Source organism: Alosa pseudoharengus, unplaced genomic scaffold, assembly GCF_046254945.1.
Source record: "Alosa pseudoharengus isolate Yale_2024_CS ecotype anadromous, Long Island Sound unplaced genomic scaffold, YU_APseudo_1.1 YU_APseudo_1.1_scf_4, whole genome shotgun sequence".
Taxonomy (NCBI): Eukaryota; Metazoa; Chordata; class Actinopteri; order Clupeiformes; family Clupeidae; genus Alosa; species Alosa pseudoharengus.
In genome coordinates this window covers 43,504,865-43,526,064 of record NW_027468774.1, presented here as the reverse complement: position 1 = coordinate 43,526,064, position 21,200 = coordinate 43,504,865, and the positions used below count along the sequence as shown (strand labels likewise).

The following is a 21,200-nucleotide window of genomic DNA, read 5'->3' as shown; positions in this document are numbered from 1 at the left end:
TACACTGAATACGTTATCATTAACTTGAATTTACCCAAGAGCTGTATTCACAAACGCATTTACTGTACCAGGTTTTAAATGAATGGATTCATATTTTAGTGCTGCCACTGGTTTACAAGACCAGAGATGAAAATTTCTTAAGACCACCACTAGATGGAGATGTACGACATCCATCATATGGATTCATCACATTACCTTATTATGGGTTGCCATAGCCTATAATTAATTTTGGCTGACTTTAAGTGGATGTTTTATTTTAACACACAGAAAAAGATTACAACGTTGTTGAGATAAAACAACAATGCTTACAAAGGTATTTTAAGTGTAGCTGCCATCTGCGCATCACAATCTAATGGCACTCAGCATCCACATCAACCACTCACATGAACTACTACTACTTGGTAACTAAAACTTCTGCACTTATAAAAAGATGCCAATATATAAAAACGACAAAAATATCTTACTATTGGTCATCAACAGTATAAATCTAACTGGGCAAATATATCCAGATTTAATAGGATATTTAGCAAACAAACCATTTTAAGCTTAGGTTAACACAAAGGTCCAAAGGCTTAAAAAAATAAAATTGTTCTATAAAGTACTGTGACAAACACAAATAGGAATGCCAGTTCTGATTTGATAAAAATTACATTTAATATAACATTCACAAATTAGATGGAGATCACATTGTAATTACAGCTGAATAAGATAAAGTGTCGGAGTAATTCCTAAGTCGTAGTTTTAGTGTTCAAAGTAAACTGCACAAGGTTTGTGCATTTATTGATAGTTATCAAGAAATGTCTGATTGAAATTCATGGTAAAACGATTAAAGTGTAAACACCACATTTCTACTTACTACTACATTCAAATTATGATACATGAAACTTGCCAATGAGATTCCCATTACTATGAAGACCATTAGTGTCACATCACATACATTAAACGCCAATCATATCTCTAAAAAAGTCAAAAATAATTAAACATTTGAAATATTTAAGTAGTTTAGTAAAAACTGTAATTTGGGTTTCAACACATCCCAAATAACCAGCATGAAATGTTTATGTGCAGTTTGTGTGTATCAAACAAGCACTAGCTCACTAAGCTATAGCAGCAGTTACTATAGCTACTTAAAACAGTTAGGCTAGTGCCACAGGAATCCCAAAACAGGACTTCACATGAAGAACATCTGTTCTTCAGTACCACAAGAATCTCCTCTTGCGGTCCTTCAAGCTTAAGCTTACCCACAGGGTACATTTTGTTAAGTGTTATCCTTCTATAAAATTATCCTTCTGGTCAGTGTTGAAGATTTCCACCTCTAGTCACTGACCAACCCTACGTCAATTCCTTGTATCATAAGGCTAGGAATGACATCACATCTGTAGGTGGCCTCTTGGAAAGCATGTGAGGTGGACGATGACAGCGTACGCTTCTATCATATCTCCTCTTTAATAGCGAGCAGTCTGATGACATCACATGAATATTTCTCAATCCATGCACAGCTGTCTCTGTGTCTTTACTGACACTCCACTGTAGTCCAGCAGCCGCTACAGAACCTATTTGGATGAAGGCACAACTCCCTTTTGGAAGCAAACTGTGACATCACTCGGATGGTAGCAGTGCTTAAAGTCCTGCTAGTGCATCAGATCAGCCGTTCCTCTTTGGGCAGTTTGAGGGCATCGGGCACGGCTACGTTGTGTGCCCCGCTTTGCTCCTCGGCACTTGGCCGATACGTGCCCTCCGTCTGCCTCTTTTTCCTCACCACAATGAAGAGATATGCCAAGACTGCAGCGATGATGGCTAGCAGACCCAGCACCACTATGGGAACCACGATGACTACAACATCCTGTAAAACAAAACACAGGAGATCAATGTGAGAAGACTACTACAGTACGGCATGAATGGGAAAAACTGCACCGAATAGAGATTGAGAGATGATATTTTTAGTGTCAGTCACAACAAAAACATCAACAAAGAACATAGGCTCTGTACTCACCTGGGGGCTTGTGGTATTTGAATTTCTGGATAGACCACTGATGACTGTAGCATTTCCAGCTGTGGAAAATTAGTGAGTTGGTCAAACATGCTGAACACGAAACATGCTGAATATGGAACATTTCCTCCCGAATCAGCTACTTACTCCAGCAATCAGATACAAACTAGCTATATGAAAAACAAATTTGTGTCTTAACCAATCATGAAACAGAGATGCAGACTGCCAGATAACACATGAATACAATTCAGAGAGGAGGGATGGAATGGTGGCTATGAGTACTGGAACACTTCACTTTACTTCACATTGGGCCCTATCGTACACCCGGTGTAACGTGGCGCCAAGCCTTGTTCATATCTTACACCCAATTCAGTGATGACTTTTTCGCCATGCACTCCACTTCAATTGAACATTGTGCCCACGGGCGTGTCAATTAAAAAAAATAAGTGTGGTCAGGCACATGATACAAAAATTAGTATCTTACACCCTCTTAAAATCATTACGCCACTAACCAAGAAAAACCTGGTCTAAAACGAAATGCGCATATAAAGCGAGACGTAAGCACCCCTTAGTAACAAGTCCCAAATGACACGTCTGCAGGACAAATATCCTTAGGATTTTTATTCAGTCATTCGAACATTATTAGGGTAAGTGTTGCTTGTTTTCGATTGTAACCCCTCAATAGTGAAAGTAAATAACTGTGTTTTGCTGTTGCCTATGATACCATGGTGAAGTTAGTTTCCCTTTGCCTATGAGTTCAAATAATAAGCGAAAACAGATGCATGTAGGCTATACTCTAGTCACACACAGATTTTTAAAGCAAGGTTTAGTGGAATCTCTCGTGTGCTAGCAGATTCCTTAAGATGCGCTCTGTCAAAATACCGACACGCTGTCTGACGTTTTGCTGCTTGCTCTTAAAGGAAATGACAGATGTCACTCTCATTGGTTTAAAGGATGTTACGCCCAAAACACACCCATGACTGATTAAGAAACATAAGAACAACCCTTTTGAACAATGTTACAAAATCACACTGTTAAATTAGCGAATGTGGAGTGGACACGCCTTAAACCTTGCATCTCTGACCAAGCGTTTCAGATTGCTAAAATTTAGCCCTTAGTGTTTATTGCACATAACCTAATACAGTACAACAAATCCATATGCAAAGACTCATACCTAAATCTTTGCAACTACTTAGAAGAACCTAACGTAATTCAACATCCCCATACAAACATATTAACACAGCCTACATCACAGAAATCAAAATAGTCCTACAAGAGGAGGGCTTCTTACCTTGCCATTCTGAGTCACAGTAATAATTTAAAAAAAACTAGATAGGAACTGCAACTCTTTCAAAGGGTGTGTCACACAAAATGACTGCACTTTCCTTCAATATACCCAGAAAAGAGATCTACACCTATTCGTATTTTCATATTTTGAGAGAAATGTACATTTGGAGACATTTGGAGAATTTCTAAATGACTGTACAGTCAGTCGTTGGGGCAGCCGTGGCCTACTGGTTAGCGCTTCAGACTTGCCGGTTCGAACCCCGACCAGTAGGCACGGCTGAAGTGCCCTTGAGCAAGGCACCTAACCCCTCACTGCTCCCCGAGCGCCGCTGTTGTTGCAGGCAGCTCACTGCGTCGGGATTAGTGTGTGCTTCACCTCACTGTGTGTACACTGTGTGCTGAGTGTGTTTCACTAATTCACGGATTGGGATAAATGCAGAGACCAAATTTCCCTCATGGGATCAAGAGTATATATACTTATACTTAGTCAGTGATTTTGGATAAAGGTTAACTCCTTTGAAATGGAATTGGGTGGAATTGTGTCTGGCTCAGTCTGAGCTGCTTTGTTACCCATTTACAGAACCAGGAGTGTGTATGAATACTGTTTTTTTTATTATTACACACATCAAACAACGGACAACTTAAGTACAGTGAGGAACAATTCACTGAATCTGACAAAATATGATTAGACTCGCAGACCTAATCTAGCCCATGCCCTTCAGGTTTCTACAGTGACCAAGCCACTTCTCAACTTAGTAGCTTTTCTCTCCATGCCTCTGGCCATGTGATCAGTCTGCGATTGCACTGTGCTCAGTGACCACATCAAATGGGACATGCGAGAAAGAAAGCAGAAGCAACAACAGAACCTGTGTGTGACTTTTGGAAACCACTTCTGGACATGGGCCTAGGTGTAGGGGAAGCTTGAGGAGATCTGAACTCTCAGTGACTTTGTGGCAAAACCATATGGTGGTTGGAGGGTTGTTTGGAGACAGATTAGTAGTTAATCATTCACCTAAGGTAAATGGTCAAAGAGCTCAAGGACGGAAGTGGCATCTTGGTCAAGACAGCAAAGTTTTTATTGCTGTTATTGTTGTTTGCTTAGTTCCTTAATTCCAGTACATGAGATGGATATTTTAAATGAAAGATAACAGGACTGACACTGACCAAAGTGCAGTAGGGACCCACATATTGGGTGAATAATATAATATTTATCTACGGAATGTAGAGTGTAAAGTGCCTTATTCCTGTTTTCAGGACCACATTGCCTTCCCACATCCTTGAATGTTCCTGCAACTTGTTGACATGTTGATGCCTGTCAGTGACTGGAACTAAAAAAACAGAACAGGAAATAGTGGATAGTGAAGTTGAAGACTGAAAAAACTTTACTGCACAGTACACGCCCTCCCAGCCCTATGCTCCTCAACTGCCAAGCCTGTGGGAGTGAGTGCCTTCTTGGGTGGTTAAGATTAAATTCCAGCAATGAAATGGTGGAGGGGCCAGGCATGACTTACCTCTAGCAGAGCTATTCTTCAGGAAGAGCAGGAGAACACCACCTGCCACCAGCCCAAAATGTGGTATTGTGTCTGGCCCAAGTGTCATTTTCAGTTTTTCTGCCACCCCTCAACTCTGTGGGTCGGCTTTCTGTGTCCAAGAATCAGGTTCATGCCATTTTTTCAATAATCTCAGCCGTTGCCACCCTGAGAGAAATGAGAAATATGTTTATAGAGTTGAGAATGTACTAAAACTGAGGAAAATACATCTCTCTTCTAACACCCATCTCTCTCTCATAAACTATATCTCAACAATTTTCAAAACCAAATGTCCAAAAAGAAACAAGTTAATCTTTGTCCAGCATGGCTGCACCTGCTAATAATAGCCTAGCAACAAACCAGAGGTAAATAGAGGATAACGGCGCAAACGTCTGACAGACTACGAATAACTTATGATGCTGATTCACATTCTGTTTATAAAAACAAGCATAAAATGAACTAGGCTATTTATGTAGTGGACCAAACAAGTGACCAGTAGGATAGGTTAAAGTCAACTGAAAATGACCTGCGCTGACTGACCAGTTGGCTACCATCCGGATAAGAAATGCCCATGGACAAATGCTGAGGAATCAAATTAAAGGAATGAATTATATCAATACCTGTTCACGTAGAATGAGCTCTATCCAATGGTGATGGTTATCCTTCTGAATGATATGAAGAAAAAATGCCGCTTCCGCCTTGCGACCGATAATTTAAATTCAATCGAAGGAGTTCTGGCATATAATTAACTTGCATTAATACATATATAGGACATTTACTAACCTCTGTTGAGTAGCCTTTATAGCCTACACACATCTGGTTGAAGCACAATTTCTTTCTTTCCCCCCCAAAAAAAAGAAATGCCGAGACCGACCTATGTAAAACAGTTTTTTCCTCCTCCTCTGGTCGTCCCTGTGGTGATCACATGACGCAGGCTCACGTTACAGTACCTGAGCCCAATGTTCAACCTGTTGCAAGGCCGATACAGACGTGTCTTTGTGTGCACTTTGAGCCGACTGCAATCCACCTGCTCGCTGTGCGCACTGGAGCGCTACTACTCTCATCCATCACCGTGGAGACTTGAAACGAACATTTCAAAATGCTTTTGGCTCACACTAAACTTTTTCTAGTTCCACAAAGGACAGCAAGTAAATGCTATTGTTTTAAGCGTCATACCATAGTGCGTTTTGCCCTCCAATTAAATTCATGTATTACAATGGCATGTTGCGCCCCCCAGTGGTTTAGCATGATATTCTGGACAATTAGGAAAGCAAGAATTCTTAAAATTCCAGGAGCACGACTAATCGCAGTGTGCTTTGTTAATCCCTTTCTGGTCCAAATTGCATTTGCTATCTCAAATTCAGGCTAAAACAGTGGTCAGTATATATGAATGCAAAATACTCGTTTCTTGGGATAGCCTAGTGTCACACTTCTTAACCAAATGGTGCGTGCCATGGCAGTCATTATACTGAAAATAGTACACCGTATTCTTTAACATAATCTCCCTGTTTATTTAACAACCACAGAATGATTATCAAGAAAAAAGGTAGCAATAAGGTTTGGCAGACAAATAGCTCATGAGTGACAGACTGAAATGGATCTTGAGGGTGTTGTCTGAATATTCTTTCCCACCTATTGACTCATATTATTGTCAGCAGAACACATGTCAGCAATGTTATCACTGACACTCAAAACTGCTTAAAATGACAAGCTATGATAACATCATCTTGGGCGGATTTTGGAAATGAAGCTCTTTGGAAATGATAGATGGAGCATTTTTTGTGTAGTAGGCCTAATGGTCCACAACATTACTAGTATCAGATATAATATAATATATCATTATATAATTAATATAATATAGATCCATATATAATTGTAAAATATTTTTAAAATCTACACTCCCACTTCTCAAACAATCAGGTATTAAGAAAACAATCTTACATAAAAAGTGGAGAATTGTTTTTAAGGAACGACCCAATCTGATACCTCGTTGTGAAATGCTCCAATTGGATAACGCTTGCCAATTTTCAGCCAATCCAAATGGCCGTATTACGGGGTCATGGCAAATCCACAGCCAATCAGAAATGAGATTAATTAGCTCTTTTTTTAGGTGCGCTTGCTTATGTTCGTAGTCGGCGGGAGGACTGTACAGCTCCAGGAGAAAGAAAGACCGTAGAAGGGTCATAGTTTCTGTTGTAGTGCTGTTAAACCAAAGTGTATTGTTATCTAACGTTAGACGACCTCCTTCAGAAAGCTCGTAGATGTATTGGTTTGTCTGCTAACCAACCAGCTGTTTAACCGGCCAGGTCTGTCTGTCACCTTGCTAACTAGCTATTATTAGCTAGCTAACGAAACTAACTAGTGGCCTTGCTAACTCCTGGAGAAACGTTTTGTTTAATTAACTAACTGCATTGACAGCCATCCTTTAGGTTTGTTCAGTTAAACGTTAAACGCAATTTTAACTAGCTACTCGCCAGACTAATGGCGAAGGTCCAGGTTCTCAATGTTGCTGTTTTGGACAATCCAAGTCTTTTCGGAAACCCTTTTCAGTTTGAAATTACATTTGAGTGCATGGAAGATCTATCTGAAGGTAAGCAAAACATATCGTTACCTGATAAAAAAAAAAACATGCAGAGTATATTTGATACAGGCCAATGCGACTTTATTGTGCTTGCCAGCCATGATGTTAGAAATTCCTTCTTTCCCTCCAAGATGATGTTCGTGGCGGGAGAGGAACATTATCTTGGCTAGTATTAGCCAGAATGCCACTGAAGTTCCCGTTAACGTTGATTTGAATTGTTTTGATATTTGATTTGATTATTAGTCAAAATAAAAACATATATGTATTGTGACAAGAGAAATTACACCTTGATGGACAATTGTTAGTCCTGGAACGTTAACACATCATGCTGCAAAGGTTAACCCGTGTTATGGTGTCTATTTCAAATGCCTTTTCGGTATTGAAGACCTGGAATGGAAGATAATATATGTTGGCTCAGCAGAGAGTGAGGAATATGATCAGACTCTTGACTCCGTGCTGGTTGGTCCTGTACCAGCTGGGAGACACATGTTTGTGTTTCAGGTGAGTGTTGATGTCCCCATCATGTTTTGCTTTCCTTCAGCTTGCGCTACCTGATGGCTCCCTTATACCCAATTGTACGAGTTCAGCCAGTTTACCTGGCGAGCTAAAGTTTTTTTTTTTGTTATCCTTTTTTTACCAGGCAGAGGCTGCAAACCCTTCTTTCATACCAGAGAGTGATGCAGTAGGCGTTACTGTTGTCCTGATCACCTGTACATACCGTGGACAGGAGTTCATCCGCATTGGCTACTATGTGAACAATGAGTACACTGATCCTGAGCTGCGGGAAAATCCACCTATCAAGCCAGACTACTCACAGGTAGTATTAGCATCAATTCACACAACACTCTGTGAAATCGTAATATAACACCACAGTTCTGCCTTATATTTTTAGGCAACCCTTGACTTCTTGCTTCAAATGTTTAAAACGACCTTCCACTCACCGTTCACCGTTCGCAGTGCTCAGTACGAGGTGCGGGATAATCAGTTGTCTTTCAAATTCCCTCTGCACGCAATATAGGACCGCAATAGGATATTTGTTTTCAAGTAGCAGGGAATCATCATTAATCATTATGTTAAGCCCAACAAAAGACTCTATACACGATTTCAATGCCAGATTAAGTTTCGATTTCTGGAGCTCACATTGTCACCGGAGAGTTGCTAGACTAGCCCTGGCAGCAAATGTAATTTGTAGGCTAGTAGTTCTGAACTTTACATATCCCGGATTTCTTCAATTATGATTCAATTCAATTGTGAATTCTATTGGGAACCAATCTCTTATCTGATTAACATGCAGTCAAATTGTCAATACTTCTGACAGTGACTCCAGGGTTCCCACAGGTCATGGAATTTCTGGAATATCATGGAAATTTGATAGAGTCTATTCCAGACATGGAAAGTCATGGAATTGTATCATTTGTGGGGCAAAGTCATGGGATATCAGGGGATTTTGCAGTTTAAAGTGTACTTGCAAAAATACATTAATGCAAATAATATTTATATTATTATATATTATATGTCTACGTAGAATTGATGTATATCTGGTAATTAGCTTTACTGCTTGCTTGAGTGGTTGTGGTTAGCCTAACGTTGCTTATTCAATGCCCATTTATTCATCTCCCACTCAAAAAAAAAAGGTTCTTGAATGCTACGCAGGTACTCTGAAATCTTTGGTCGGTATATTGTATGATTCATTCTAAGTAGACTTATTTCGAAGCCACCTTGAAACAGTGGAAAGTCAGTGGAAAACTGACTGATGAACTGGATAATGACTGAGCTACAAAATTGATGGTAGTTTCCAAGTCACTTAGCATGTTTGGAGGCAGACTTGGTATGGCTTTGGCCCAGCTCAGGATAAAGTCCAAAATGAGTGGACCAGCTCAGCACGGTGTGGCACAGTCAAAGTTGTAATGGAAAGAGATTGGCGTGTTACACCTTGGCTCGGCCACAAGTGCCGACGGAAAAACCTCCCTTACCTGTACCTATTAGGCCTGTCAAACTCGATTCCTTTTAAGGATCCGGGTTATTCTGAGTCACTCACTAAACTGATCCGGGTTGAACGAGTCACTTGAGTCAGTATTGCTAAATCGCAAAGAAATTCAGTCCTACGTTCAAGCAGTGCAGTGGGGTGCTTCATTTCGTTAAGTGCCTTCTCATGTTGGATGTGGATCCTCCATGATTTGAAACCAGGTTTTTGCAGTACTTGCATTTAGCCTTTAGAGTTTTGCTCTCCTGGTCAAAGTGCATCCACACATTGTTCATCTTTTTGGTGCTCATGTTCAGAAACTTTGATCTTATTGACAGAGAGGGTAGCCTATATTATAATAATTAATTATTTGTTGTTGTTTTGTTAACAATAGAAAAGTTTGCCTAGGTCTAATGCTACTCTGCTACAATGTTTATTACCACTACTATATACTAATAGTAGGCTACTAGGAATCTATTCTAATAAGTATTATAGGCTGCTAATACTAGGCAACTAATATTATTATTAATCTTAGCTATACTGTCAGGTAGCCTAATATAATATAATATAAAATAGCCTAATATAATAGCATCAAAACCTCCACCCACTCACAGGAAATAAAGCAGTTTGAGCCAGACTGTTTATTTATTGTCTTAACCTAGCCTAAGCAATTGACTATTGCTTATTTGCATTTTAATGCTATGCGTGCAGAACGTATGTTATTTCAGAAGTGAAAGTGTGGCTTTTGTTGTGGATTGGCTTTTCACCTTGACGAGGAGTTACTCGCTCCTCTAAAGATCCACTCATGACAACGTAGCCGGCTGACTCGCACTCATAACAACGTAACCGGCCCGCCCGGCTGATTCGACTGACCCAGGTAGATACTCAAGCAGCTCCATGACCGTGCAGTTCGGACTGTCTGCACGACCTAATTGCATTTTAATATGCTACATCTATACACCAAATCTAATTATGTCTAGGCTACATGCAGAACATTGAATGTTATTTCAGAAGTGAAAGAATGGCTTTTGTTGTGGAATTGCTTTTCACCTCGAGGAGGTCCACTCATGACAACGTAGCCGGCTGATTCGACTGACTCGTACTCAACGTAGCCTAACCAGCCGGCTGATCCGACTAACCCGGATTGCTACTCAGCCGCTCCAATCTGAGTCCCATGGTCTGTGAGTCTGCAATGTTTCCGGCTCTGCGGGAAGTTAACCAGTTATCTCGGACTGCCTGCTCACTCAGTCGCTTGAGTTGATTTGTGGAGTTGTGGTTGCCTACGAAATTGTTAAATTTTTGCCAGCTACGATGGCTAGGGCTAGGAGGCTAGCTAATGTTGCAAGAGGTTTGTGTGTGACGCTGTTTATCGTTTTAGATTGAATTGTAGTAGGACTCAACTGATCCGAGTTAATGATACTAGAGACTCGCGACTCATGGGTTAATTTAAAGACACGGATGAAAGATCCGAGTGAGTCACGACTCAAACACCTTTAGTACCTATGCATTTGTGTTCTTGGATAAAATGACTGTACTGTCTATTAATGCTGATTGTCCTTTGTCCTTTGAGGTTTTACAGCTATTTATGACAGCCATACACTTTATCTTTTAGATCTTATAAGGATGTTAGAGATGTCCGATAATATCGGCCCACCGATATTATCGGCCCGATATTAGCATAAAAATGTAATATCTGTTAATATCGTTATCGGATTTTTTTTTGCCTTAAAACCGATAAAATAATGCTTGCGTTACACCCAAATAGTGCCTATGCGCTCCTGAAGCGTTTACCGGCGCACAGATGATGACCTCATCAAGCTGCGTCTTGAAGCATACAAACAAGCGTGGATGGCTGCAGCAGAGAATGTCTAATAAGGGTAGACGGGCTCTGGCTGCAGTAACAAACTTGCTCGCTCTGTTTCAACATTATGTCTGTGGTTTGGAATTGGCCATGGCCGTCGTAGCCCCTTGAGTTGGCCGTGACGCCCCTTTGAAAATCAGAGGTTTACAGGCCACGGTGGCCTTGGTGCCCCCTTCTTTAAATATTTTGCTTTGCGTCCTACTAATAGCGATATATATTTAGCCTATGGCCAAATTACGCAGTGGAGAAAGTGACAGCGCAAGAAAGTGCGTCCAAATTAACCCATTCTTCTCAGTTGAACTACTCGCGAAGTAGCCTACTCATCACACAGACATCACAAGTATCACATGAAAGAGCTTTTTCTCAGCTTTTAAACGATGTTAGCCGCTAATTGCTGTGGTGAACGGTTCGCGAGAAAAGTAAATAATATCATTCAATCATAAATTCTACTGAAGGTTTTGCGTCCATCTCCCTACCCATTCATCTCGGTGGGAATACTTAAGAACCCTTCGTTTAACATATGACAAACCATATATCAGAATAAACAGCAGACCTTACCGAACAGAAAGGTGTAAATCAGTCCCCTGTACAGTTAGCCGTTCCAGACTAATCCCGTTTTGAATTTGCAGTAAATTTCAACATACATGGATGTCTCCAAATTTGGGATTTAAGTTTTACACTGTGTTTAAATTGTTCCACATTATTTCATAACGGGCCAAATACAAAACAAATATTACAAATGTCGCCTAAATATCGGTAAATCAGAGGACAGTATTTTTTGTAGCTCAAACAAATGTTTTCAAAATTGTGCAGTATAGCTGCTTGCCACATTGTAATTGACTCATATTTGTGCATTCATTCAATTAAGGTGATTGAGTTTTAGTTAAAGAAACAGTTCATGAAGCATCCTACAAATGCAGGCTCATTTAACACAGAAAAAGGGTAGCCTGTCATACACTATGCCTGTTATTTTAGTTGGCTTTACATTCTGCTATGTTGCACATAGTTGTTCAGTTACAATGTTTTATCATTTGTGAAGAAGTCAAATTTGCCCTATTTGTTGTGGGCATTGTCAAGATTATCTCAGGGAGAGTGTAATCCAAACTGTTGTTTGAGACAATTAAAAAATAAAAAATAAACATGGCACTTTTTCCCTAAATTAAGTTGAAGTATTTTTCTTATTTTGCACAGCCTTTTTTTGGAAAGCCTTGTTGCATTCAAGAGTGCATCCAGTGGGGCATCACAATAACATTAAGCATGTTGTGTTAATTCCACAACAGGAGATATGTGATGTTACCTAAATTAGTTTTGAGGAAAAATAACCCACATATCGACATCGGTATCGGCTGATATCGGAATCGAAATTTGAGAGTTGGACAATATCGGCATATCGGATATCGGCAAAAAAGCCAATATCGGACATCCCTAAAGGATGTTATAGACTTTAATATTATATCTTCTTGATAAGTTGTCCATATCTATCCTTATACAAGTACTTATACAACACCTGAACGCAACACTGAGCAGTGTCCAGATTATAGGTACAGGTATGGTTTTAAAAACTGCTCATGTCATTGTCAGCAGTATCATGGCTATTGCATGGCAAAGCATCACCTGCGACGCTGACTGACTGTTAAGTTGCCTTGTGTTGCCTGTACTAGGCCAGAAAAGTTGCACTGGAACACCCCTGCAAAAACTACTGTCCATGGTCAGCTACCAAGTACATTCTGAGTGGTGTACATTCTAGATGTACAAAATGTAAACAGAGCAGCACTCATTGCACTTGTTTACCATTTTCACTCTAATCTTGCTGTAGAAACCACATAAATAGATCCAGTAGTCCAGATGCAAAACACTGCCAGGACTGTATCTCCTTACACTGTACTTTTTGACAACAGATAGGTAAATTGAACAGCCAGTCGGAGCAATCATTTTACCAACAGCTCCAACGCCTGTTCAACATGCTGAATCAGCTGCATACAAGCTAGCAGAGGTTTGTCGATGCCAATGATGCAGCACACATCACACTGCAGGGTACCCGCGGAGTCTTAAAAGTATTAAAAAGTATTACATTTCATTTTCCTAAATAAAGGCCTTAAAAAGTATTGAATTTCACCTCAAAGTCTGGAATTTTTTCACGGAGGTCTTAATTTTTCAAATGATCAGTAGATTTAGTCTAATATCCTCACGTAGCGTAAATCAGACAAGGATTAAAGTTCTCCGTCATGCAGATCCGGTGAGGAAAAAAAATAGGAGGGGGGTCTATCACCTTTTCTTTTCCTTTTTTTAAGGCAACTACAAATATTAGCTCCGATGAATGAATGTGTGTGATGGTAAATATTTAAAGACCTAATAGTGTTCTTGAGAACTTTCTGTGTCTCAATCAGACCGCTCAAGAAGATACGTCACCCATGAGTTTCGCTTTGTTTATGTTGTAGCTACACGCTTGTCTCATTGGCCTGGGGCGGTTGCTTAAAAAAAAAGAACACGTCTGGAGGATGGTCAAAGTTGGATTATAGTGACCCCATCGAGACAGCTGATGAGGTTGCCCAATCCGTTTAACTTTTTTGGATATGATATTGTGAGCTCTGTGCGAATTTGGAGGCTGTGTTATTTCCGTGCATCAATGTAGACAATTTCTTACTATCGCGAACTCTTGTCAGGGGAGGTCATTCATTTTGGGTGTCACCTATGACTTGAACAGATAGCCTGCTGCCACCCGATGTAGCCTACTATTATTGTTACAGTTTTTGATCAATGCAACTAACAGTAAAGCGACTCAATATAAACCATAGCCTATGCCTATCCCGTCTGTTTTCACAATTTGCGACGGAAGGTTTTGACTGAGCATGTTAACATGAAATAAAAATATCGCGAACTGTTGAGTAAGGGGGTCAGTCGTGTTTGTGACGCACAGACAGCCTTGTAGCCTATTTTGCTTAGGCCTCATTTTAACGACAGTAGGTTGTGAGCGTATGTTGACAAAAAATAACCATGCAATTAAAATAGTCAACTTAAAACTTTGCTATTATTAATGTATAGCACAAAACCATAACCAGTAGGCCTACCAGAACCTCGCATATTAGCGTCATGATTTGTGTGCGTCTATTTGGCAAGGCCACTAGCTGTCATGGATGCGTTGCTAAAGTCAAGTCAAGTTTATTTATATAGCGCATTTCATACACAGAGGTCATTCAATGTGCTTTACATAAACATCAATGTGCTTTACATAAACAACAATAAAGGAAGGCACAGGTGTCAAAAGTTAAAAAAATAAATGGAGATGGGCGGCTGTTGGAAACGGGGGAGAACTAACAAGCCATGGTGTAAAAAAATAAAGTGCCAGGGGTTTGCTTTTGCGCGGTTTGCTGCAAGAAAATTGTTCATGGATGCAATAGGAAAATGTTTTAGCACGCCAACAATCAGAAGACCGCCATAAGGTTAACGTTCTTCAGGACATCTTCCCTACCTGGTGCAACTAGCCACCATGACGAGATAGGCTACGTTTATCTATGGCTGACAGTGATGCCAGTAACGCGTTACTTAGTAACGCGTTAGTCTATTTTGACCACTTATTTCAGTAACGAGTAATCTAACGCGCTACTATTTACAAACCAGTAATCAGATTAAAGTTACTTATCTAAGTTACTGTGCGTTACTATTTTTGTCATTTTCCTTAATAAAAATATATATTCTTTGCTTTCTTCTTGTCTTGGGGATTATTGTCATGTAGGCCAGCGGTCCCCAACCACCGGGCCGCGGCCCGGTACCGGCCGTAGACTACGACATGAGTTTAAAAAAAATGCATGCAAACTAAACTAAATTTAATTCGCAATAATGTCACGTTTTTACATGGCATAGGCCTATATGCAGTTGTTTGATTGCACGCATGTTTGCATTTTGCAAGGTCTATTTTCTTACGTCTGTCTGTCCCGCCTTCAACACTTTTACATATTGCCTTCAGCGCTGCGCAGCCTCAGGTCAGCTCACTTCACTTGATCAGTTCTTGGCGAACAAAAACAGCAACAAAAAACAAGCATCTTTAGCAGGTCACTGGCCAGAGTGTTTGAGTTGCGAGAGCCACTGAAGATATTTCGTACAGAAAAAAAGTCACCATTAGCTGCGCATTTTAGTGATGAGGACTAGGTGTCAAAACTCGCTTACCTGTGTGACATATTCGGGTTGCTTAATGACCTCAACCTGTCACTCCAGGAGAGAATGACGACTGTCTTTAAACTGGCAGATAAAGTCGCTGCATTTAAAGCCAAGCTTGATTTGTGGGGACGACGAGTGGACCAGATAAGTTCCAAACAGTATTGGGGGTTTTGGGAGAGACTGAGGCAGGGCCCTTTCCTTTGCAGCTGGTGCGCGATCACCTTGTTGCGCTTTCAAATGAGTTTGAGCGTTACTTCCCATCCTCCAAAGATCCACGGAAAAACCAATGAGTGGGTCAGCAAACCATTTGTCAATATCCCAGTCCTAACTTGTCAGCGCAGGAGGAAGAGCAGTTGATCGAAATTGCAAATGACGGTGGTGTTAAGAGTGTGTATAAGGAAACCTCTCTGGCGGGTTTTTGGATCAAAACCAAAGCAGAATATCCCGAGAGCCGTAAAAGCGCTGAAAACGTTTCCCACCACGTATCTATGCGAGGCCGGGTTTTCGGCAATGACTGCAACTAAGACCAAATTACGCAATCGACTGGACATTTCAAACACACTGAGGGTGTCACTGTCTTCCATCACCCCCAGATGGAAGCTTCTTAATTGTTGTAGGGAAACAAGCAGGGCTCCCACTGATTATATTCGTAATGCACGTTTAGTTCCCATGTTTTGTTCCCATATTTTGTTAAGCATGTTCACACGTATAGATGTAGCTTCAAGTTGTTCAATATTCATAGTTCATATTGTTAAATTTTCACTTCTTCAAGTTCACGTTTTTCACAAGAGATCGTTACCTTCACTGTTCATACATAACTAAAGCTAGTTCTTTTCAAGTAATGCATGCACAACACATATGGAACATGGAACCCCCGAACTCTTTATATCTCTTTATATCTCTTTTCTCCCAAACATAATTAATCAGTTCAGTCAGTGTATCTAGGAACAGAAACGTCATGGCAGCGTCAGTGCCCCTCAAAAAGGAAGATTTAAGACCCATTTCACATCAGACTACACAAAAGTGTACCCAATTGTCTCAAAAGATTAAAACATAATGATAGTCTTGCACGCTGCACTGTTTGTAACAGCGACTTTAGCATTGCTCACGGCGGGTTAAATGATTGCAAAAGACTTGTTGAGGTGAGTTTAACAAGTGTAATTTCATTTGCATATTACTCAGGCCTATAGGCTACAAGATTGCTAGTTGCCAAGGCTACATGAAAAAAAATCTACATATTTTACTATAACAATTTCTATCAATAGGCCTTCCTTATTTGGTGTACTTAGACATTATTGAACAAACATCTGAATTTCAGTATCTAAGTAGGTTAGGTTGGGATGTCTGCTATACATTGCTTATAAAATGCACTTCCAGTATAGTGAGTATTGGCAAAACCGGTTATCATTTTTATGTTGAGGCGTTGGGGGTGTTGTCAGCAGCTGCTGAAAGTAACTAATAAAGTAACTTGTAATCTAACTTAGTTACTTTTAAAATCAATTAATCAGTAAAGCAACTAAGTTACCTTTTAAAGGAGTAATCAGATTACTTTTTCAAGGTAACTGTGGCAACACTGATGGCTGACCATGTTTGCGCTCAGAAAGTAGGCTACGCATGTTCTTTCATAGCGCAACATGATTGTCGTTATCAGATGCGCAGACCTCCTGCATGAGCGCACACAGTATTGCTGCTCATTGGAAAACTTGAGTTGTCTGTAAAACTCAAAATTACCATGTTTTCATTAAATGCAGATGAGGCAACAAATGGAAATATGAACAATATCTAGACTGTTCTGATTCATTACTTTGATGAGGAAATGTGAAGTCTTGCAAACTTGATTTTATAGATTTTACTTAGTGTTGAATTGCATATTAACAAGAGAAAAATCTCCCCTTTAAACACTTTTGGCCTGAAGTAATTAAATAAGTGTAAGTTAAAGCCTTGCTACAGTATTGCTGCAGTAGAAAAGAACAGCAATGGCTAATCAGCAATGGTTAGGGATGGTATTGAAATATTGTTTTGTTCAACAGGAAAACTCAATCTCAATGAAGAACACTCTCAATTCGCCTTATTCACATGGCGGCCATTGGCGGCTAAAACGAGGCTACAGGGTACACAAACCATAGGATTGTTATGTTCTATGCATTCACCTGTAGGTAGCATTAATTACATAGTAACTTAGTACCCTGTAGCCTCGTTTTGGTGTTTATTTGGTGCTTTACTTTCTGTTTGCATCTTTTTGTACATTAAAAAACAATAGGTCGCGACCGCAAAAGGGGTGCTATCTCTATAGGTAGATATGAACAACGTATGACTTATGGCCTGAAAAAAGTTCAGTCAAACGATTTTTTTTTCCCACTTTAATCCCTGAAATCAACTAGGTTCTATTCCGTGTAAATTTGTCCATGAAGCGGGACATTCAGTCACGTTACTACCGCGACAAAGCTTTGCGTTGCCACTGCACTGCTGTCATGTTCATGTTGGCATGTTCAAACACTTGTAAATAGTAATTATTTGAGGTTTAATCTTACCTTTAATATTATTTATTCTATCCGAATGGGTGCGATGTAGGTATTAAATTTCATCTGGTATTAAAAAGGTCTTAAAAAGTCTTAAATTTAGGTCTGACAATTCTGGGGGTACCCTGCACTGATTTGAACCGTAGATTCTCAGAGGCCCGACATTTTCAGATGTCCAATCCTCGACTTGGTGTGTGCTAGCTTTGAACACAACAATGTAGGCCTAATGTGGGGGAAATGCCATAGATCGAAACCTCTCTATAATAACAGGTTACATAGACCACATAGAGGCAAGTGAACCCAGAAACCCTATGTTAGGGTTTTTGTGAGGTCTTAAAAAGTTTAAAATGTACCATTGATTGGTATTAATTGATTGGTTAAACCTCAAAAACTGGGAAGACACTGACATTTTACTCATGCTACACATTTCAGTTGGTTGCAACACACATGGACTATAAACTATATGTGACCTGCTCAAGATGGCTGACAAAAATGTTGGGCATGCATGAAACACATATACACACACTATTTCATGCACACAGTTCTGTGAATCTGAATAAAATAATGGATGGGTACTTCTCATTTTCCTCCATATTTTTTATACTCGTCTTGCCAACTATGAATGTGATAAAAGTCCTTTGAATCAAACAATGATCTTGTTTATCTGCAAAAACCCTGTATTTGGCAGCAGGAAATAGCTATTTTCCATTTATTTTCTTAAGTTTGTTTGTATGTTTGACATCACACCACAGCAAACAGAACATTAACAACAACTTTTTGTGCTTTTTCTTTCAGCTCCAGAGGAACATTCTGGCTTCCAACCCACGTGTAACTCGCTTCCACATCAACTGGGAGGGGAGTGCGGAGAAGATGGAGGATCTGGAGAATGTGGATCCGGCCCCCAATACCACGATGCCCTCTTGTGCTGGGGGCAAAGCGCCACCCCTTGGTCTTGGAATGATGCCAGACAACTCCATGGACTGCATGTAAGACGGACTCTGCATGTAGACCTGACACAGGAGCACATCCACGGCCTCGCTCAGTCCAGGCAGTCAAGCCTGAGAAGTGAGAAGGGAGTGGCTGCCTGAAAGACACACTGAGCCAGCTAAGCCTTAACAGCCCCCAAACCTCTTCAGTATGTTTGTTTTATCCGCTGGTATGCACTTACAGCAGATAGACGTTGTGCGCCTCTGGCTGAAGAATGTATCGTATCGAGAGCCTCATTGCAAAAGCACTAGGGAACATTGAAGCAAGCATAGCTGCTACGATCTTGGGATAATCATATCTATAATTTAAATATTTATTTATACCTTAAAGTCTTTACTCTTTACTAAGGAAATGGGCAGGTGGCCTGTTGGGCTAAATGTGAATGTGTGCCTTTACCATTCTTCCTCATTGGCCGTCCGTATTTACCAACAACTCTTCCTCATTGGCCGTCTGTATTTACCAACAACTCTTCCTCATTGGCCGTCTGTATTTACCAACAACTCTTCCTTAGTGGAGGATGCAGGTGACGGGGTTTGTATGGGTGGTCAAGTGTATTATACTGTACATCTAATACTCTGTGTTTTTCTATATGTCTTCAAATAAACCATGTTTTGTTATATCTGGTTGATTGGTTGTGAGAGGGGGGTGCAAGAGGTCACTAACATCAGACATTCTTGATTCTACACTTTAATACTACATCACCAAAATAGAATCACTTCTGAGCATTATGTTTATGTTAAGTTCTTAGTAGAGGCTTTTATTGACTTAAAGTGATAACTGATTTTAGTAATAATAGACAGAGTAGAATTTAACAGAATAACAACAATAACCATAAACATGCAAACTAACTCTGATAATTAATTAGTTAGATACAAGGTAAAGAGATTGTTTGTATGTATGTGTGTGTGTGTGATCCGAAAACTATAGCTAGAATGTTGAGCATACTGTTAACAATTCCACAAATGAGGAATCATAAAAGCCTTGACTGACTCTTAGCAAAGTCCTTTGAGGCAAGTCCCTCCACTCGGCAACGCTTTTTGGGCACGGGCACTCATCGGGCATTCATCTCGGCAGAAATGCGCGTGCGCAAGGCTTCACGACACCAATCTACTGCAATCTTGCTCCAGCGGCGAGATCACAACACATGATTGGCAAGATGTCTTCACAACACACCACATTATTGGCTCAATGTATTCACAACATGGCACATGATTGGCGCAATGTATTCACATGTCAACGTTTTGCCGCGGAAGGGGTGTGATATGCGTAGACAACTGCCATATTGGCGTTACAAACTAAGATGCATTTCTATGGAGGATTTTTTGAGTGCTGTCTCCTCATCAGAAAGTCTCTGCTCTTAGTCTTGATGGAAGGCAAAGATTATAGAATCCCTTCTATACATTGCTGTGGAATGCAGACATAGCAGATGGTCATCAAAGGAACAGTGGGTGAGAAGTGATGGTGGATCATGGAATTAAGATGACAATTGCTATTAGTGCCAGGAGAGAGGACAACATTCCCTCTCAACATCACTGGACTACCAGTAGACAGAGTGTCATCTTGGAGTTTAGATTTTGTCTGACTTGTCATGGGATGCTCACATCAAGTACATGATCTGCAAAGGCGAGGCCAAGGATTCATAATCCCAGAGTTGCCAAAAGAGCTAGTCTCCCATGTCATGTTCTAAAGCAAATATACCTAACCTTCAATTATCCAATTCTCATCCCAGTGTGGGGTGAGTTGACAAAGAGTCAGGAGTAGAGAGAGTGCAAAAAAACATTGCTGCATATAATTGGAATCCTATCTTTTCTTTTCCAATACTTTGTGAAAGACGTGATCACATCGATGTAGCTACCTGTGCACCCACACGAACATATTAAAGGGAAGCTCTTCCCCTGCTCATGCCTGCAGCCCCTACACTCCTCTATTCATGGGGAATGCCTATGAGTAGAACTAAAAGACAACACAACTCCTCTGAGCTTTAAGAACTTTTCCTCTGTCGCACGCATGCTATTTATCCAGCACTGGCTTTGCAAATAACGATGTCAGACCAGGTATGATTTTATGAAAGTACGATGTATTGCGACATCAGATGCAAGTCAAACTTGTAGTTTCTTATGTCTCATTCCATCAAACTACAGAACCGCTACCCGATCTGGCAAACTTACATAGAAGCGAAGCGAATGCAGAAGTGCCGTTCACCCTTTTACGAGTTGATTAACCACTGAAACGATTTTGGAAACATTATTTTAAGGTACAAAAACTCTTTGGTGTTGCTTTAAGCTGTTTTTGCATGATTTTTTCTTTCTCTACTTGTTTTTAAAAAAT

General features: G+C 40.2%; 2 protein-coding genes across 3 annotated transcripts; one reads left to right on the top strand and one right to left on the bottom strand.

Annotated features, from left to right (window-relative positions):
- Positions 1-331: 331 nt before the first annotated feature.
- Positions 332-5,927, bottom strand: crb3a (crumbs homolog 3a). Of its 2 annotated transcripts, XM_076266465.1 has the most exons (5): positions 5,590-5,927; positions 5,427-5,504; positions 4,789-4,974; positions 1,994-2,052; positions 332-1,843 (listed from the first exon to the last, which is right to left on the bottom strand). In XM_076266465.1, the coding sequence occupies exons 3-5, from the start codon at positions 4,874-4,876 to the stop codon at positions 1,640-1,642; spliced, it is 351 nt and encodes a 116-aa protein (XP_076122580.1). In that variant the 5' UTR covers positions 4,877-4,974; positions 5,427-5,504; positions 5,590-5,927; the 3' UTR covers positions 332-1,639. The 2 variants fall into 2 exon arrangements, with proteins under 2 accessions (XP_076122580.1, XP_076122579.1); XM_076266464.1 differs by having other exon boundaries at positions 5,427-5,927.
- Positions 5,928-6,925: 998 nt separating this feature from the next.
- Positions 6,926-19,489, top strand: asf1ba (anti-silencing function 1Ba histone chaperone). Its single transcript, XM_076266463.1, has 4 exons — positions 6,926-7,396; positions 7,773-7,888; positions 8,028-8,204; positions 18,681-19,489. Exons 1-4 carry the CDS (start codon positions 7,288-7,290, stop codon positions 18,873-18,875), a joined length of 597 nt encoding a protein of 198 aa, XP_076122578.1. The 5' UTR covers positions 6,926-7,287; the 3' UTR covers positions 18,876-19,489.
- Positions 19,490-21,200: the final 1,711 nt, after the last annotated feature.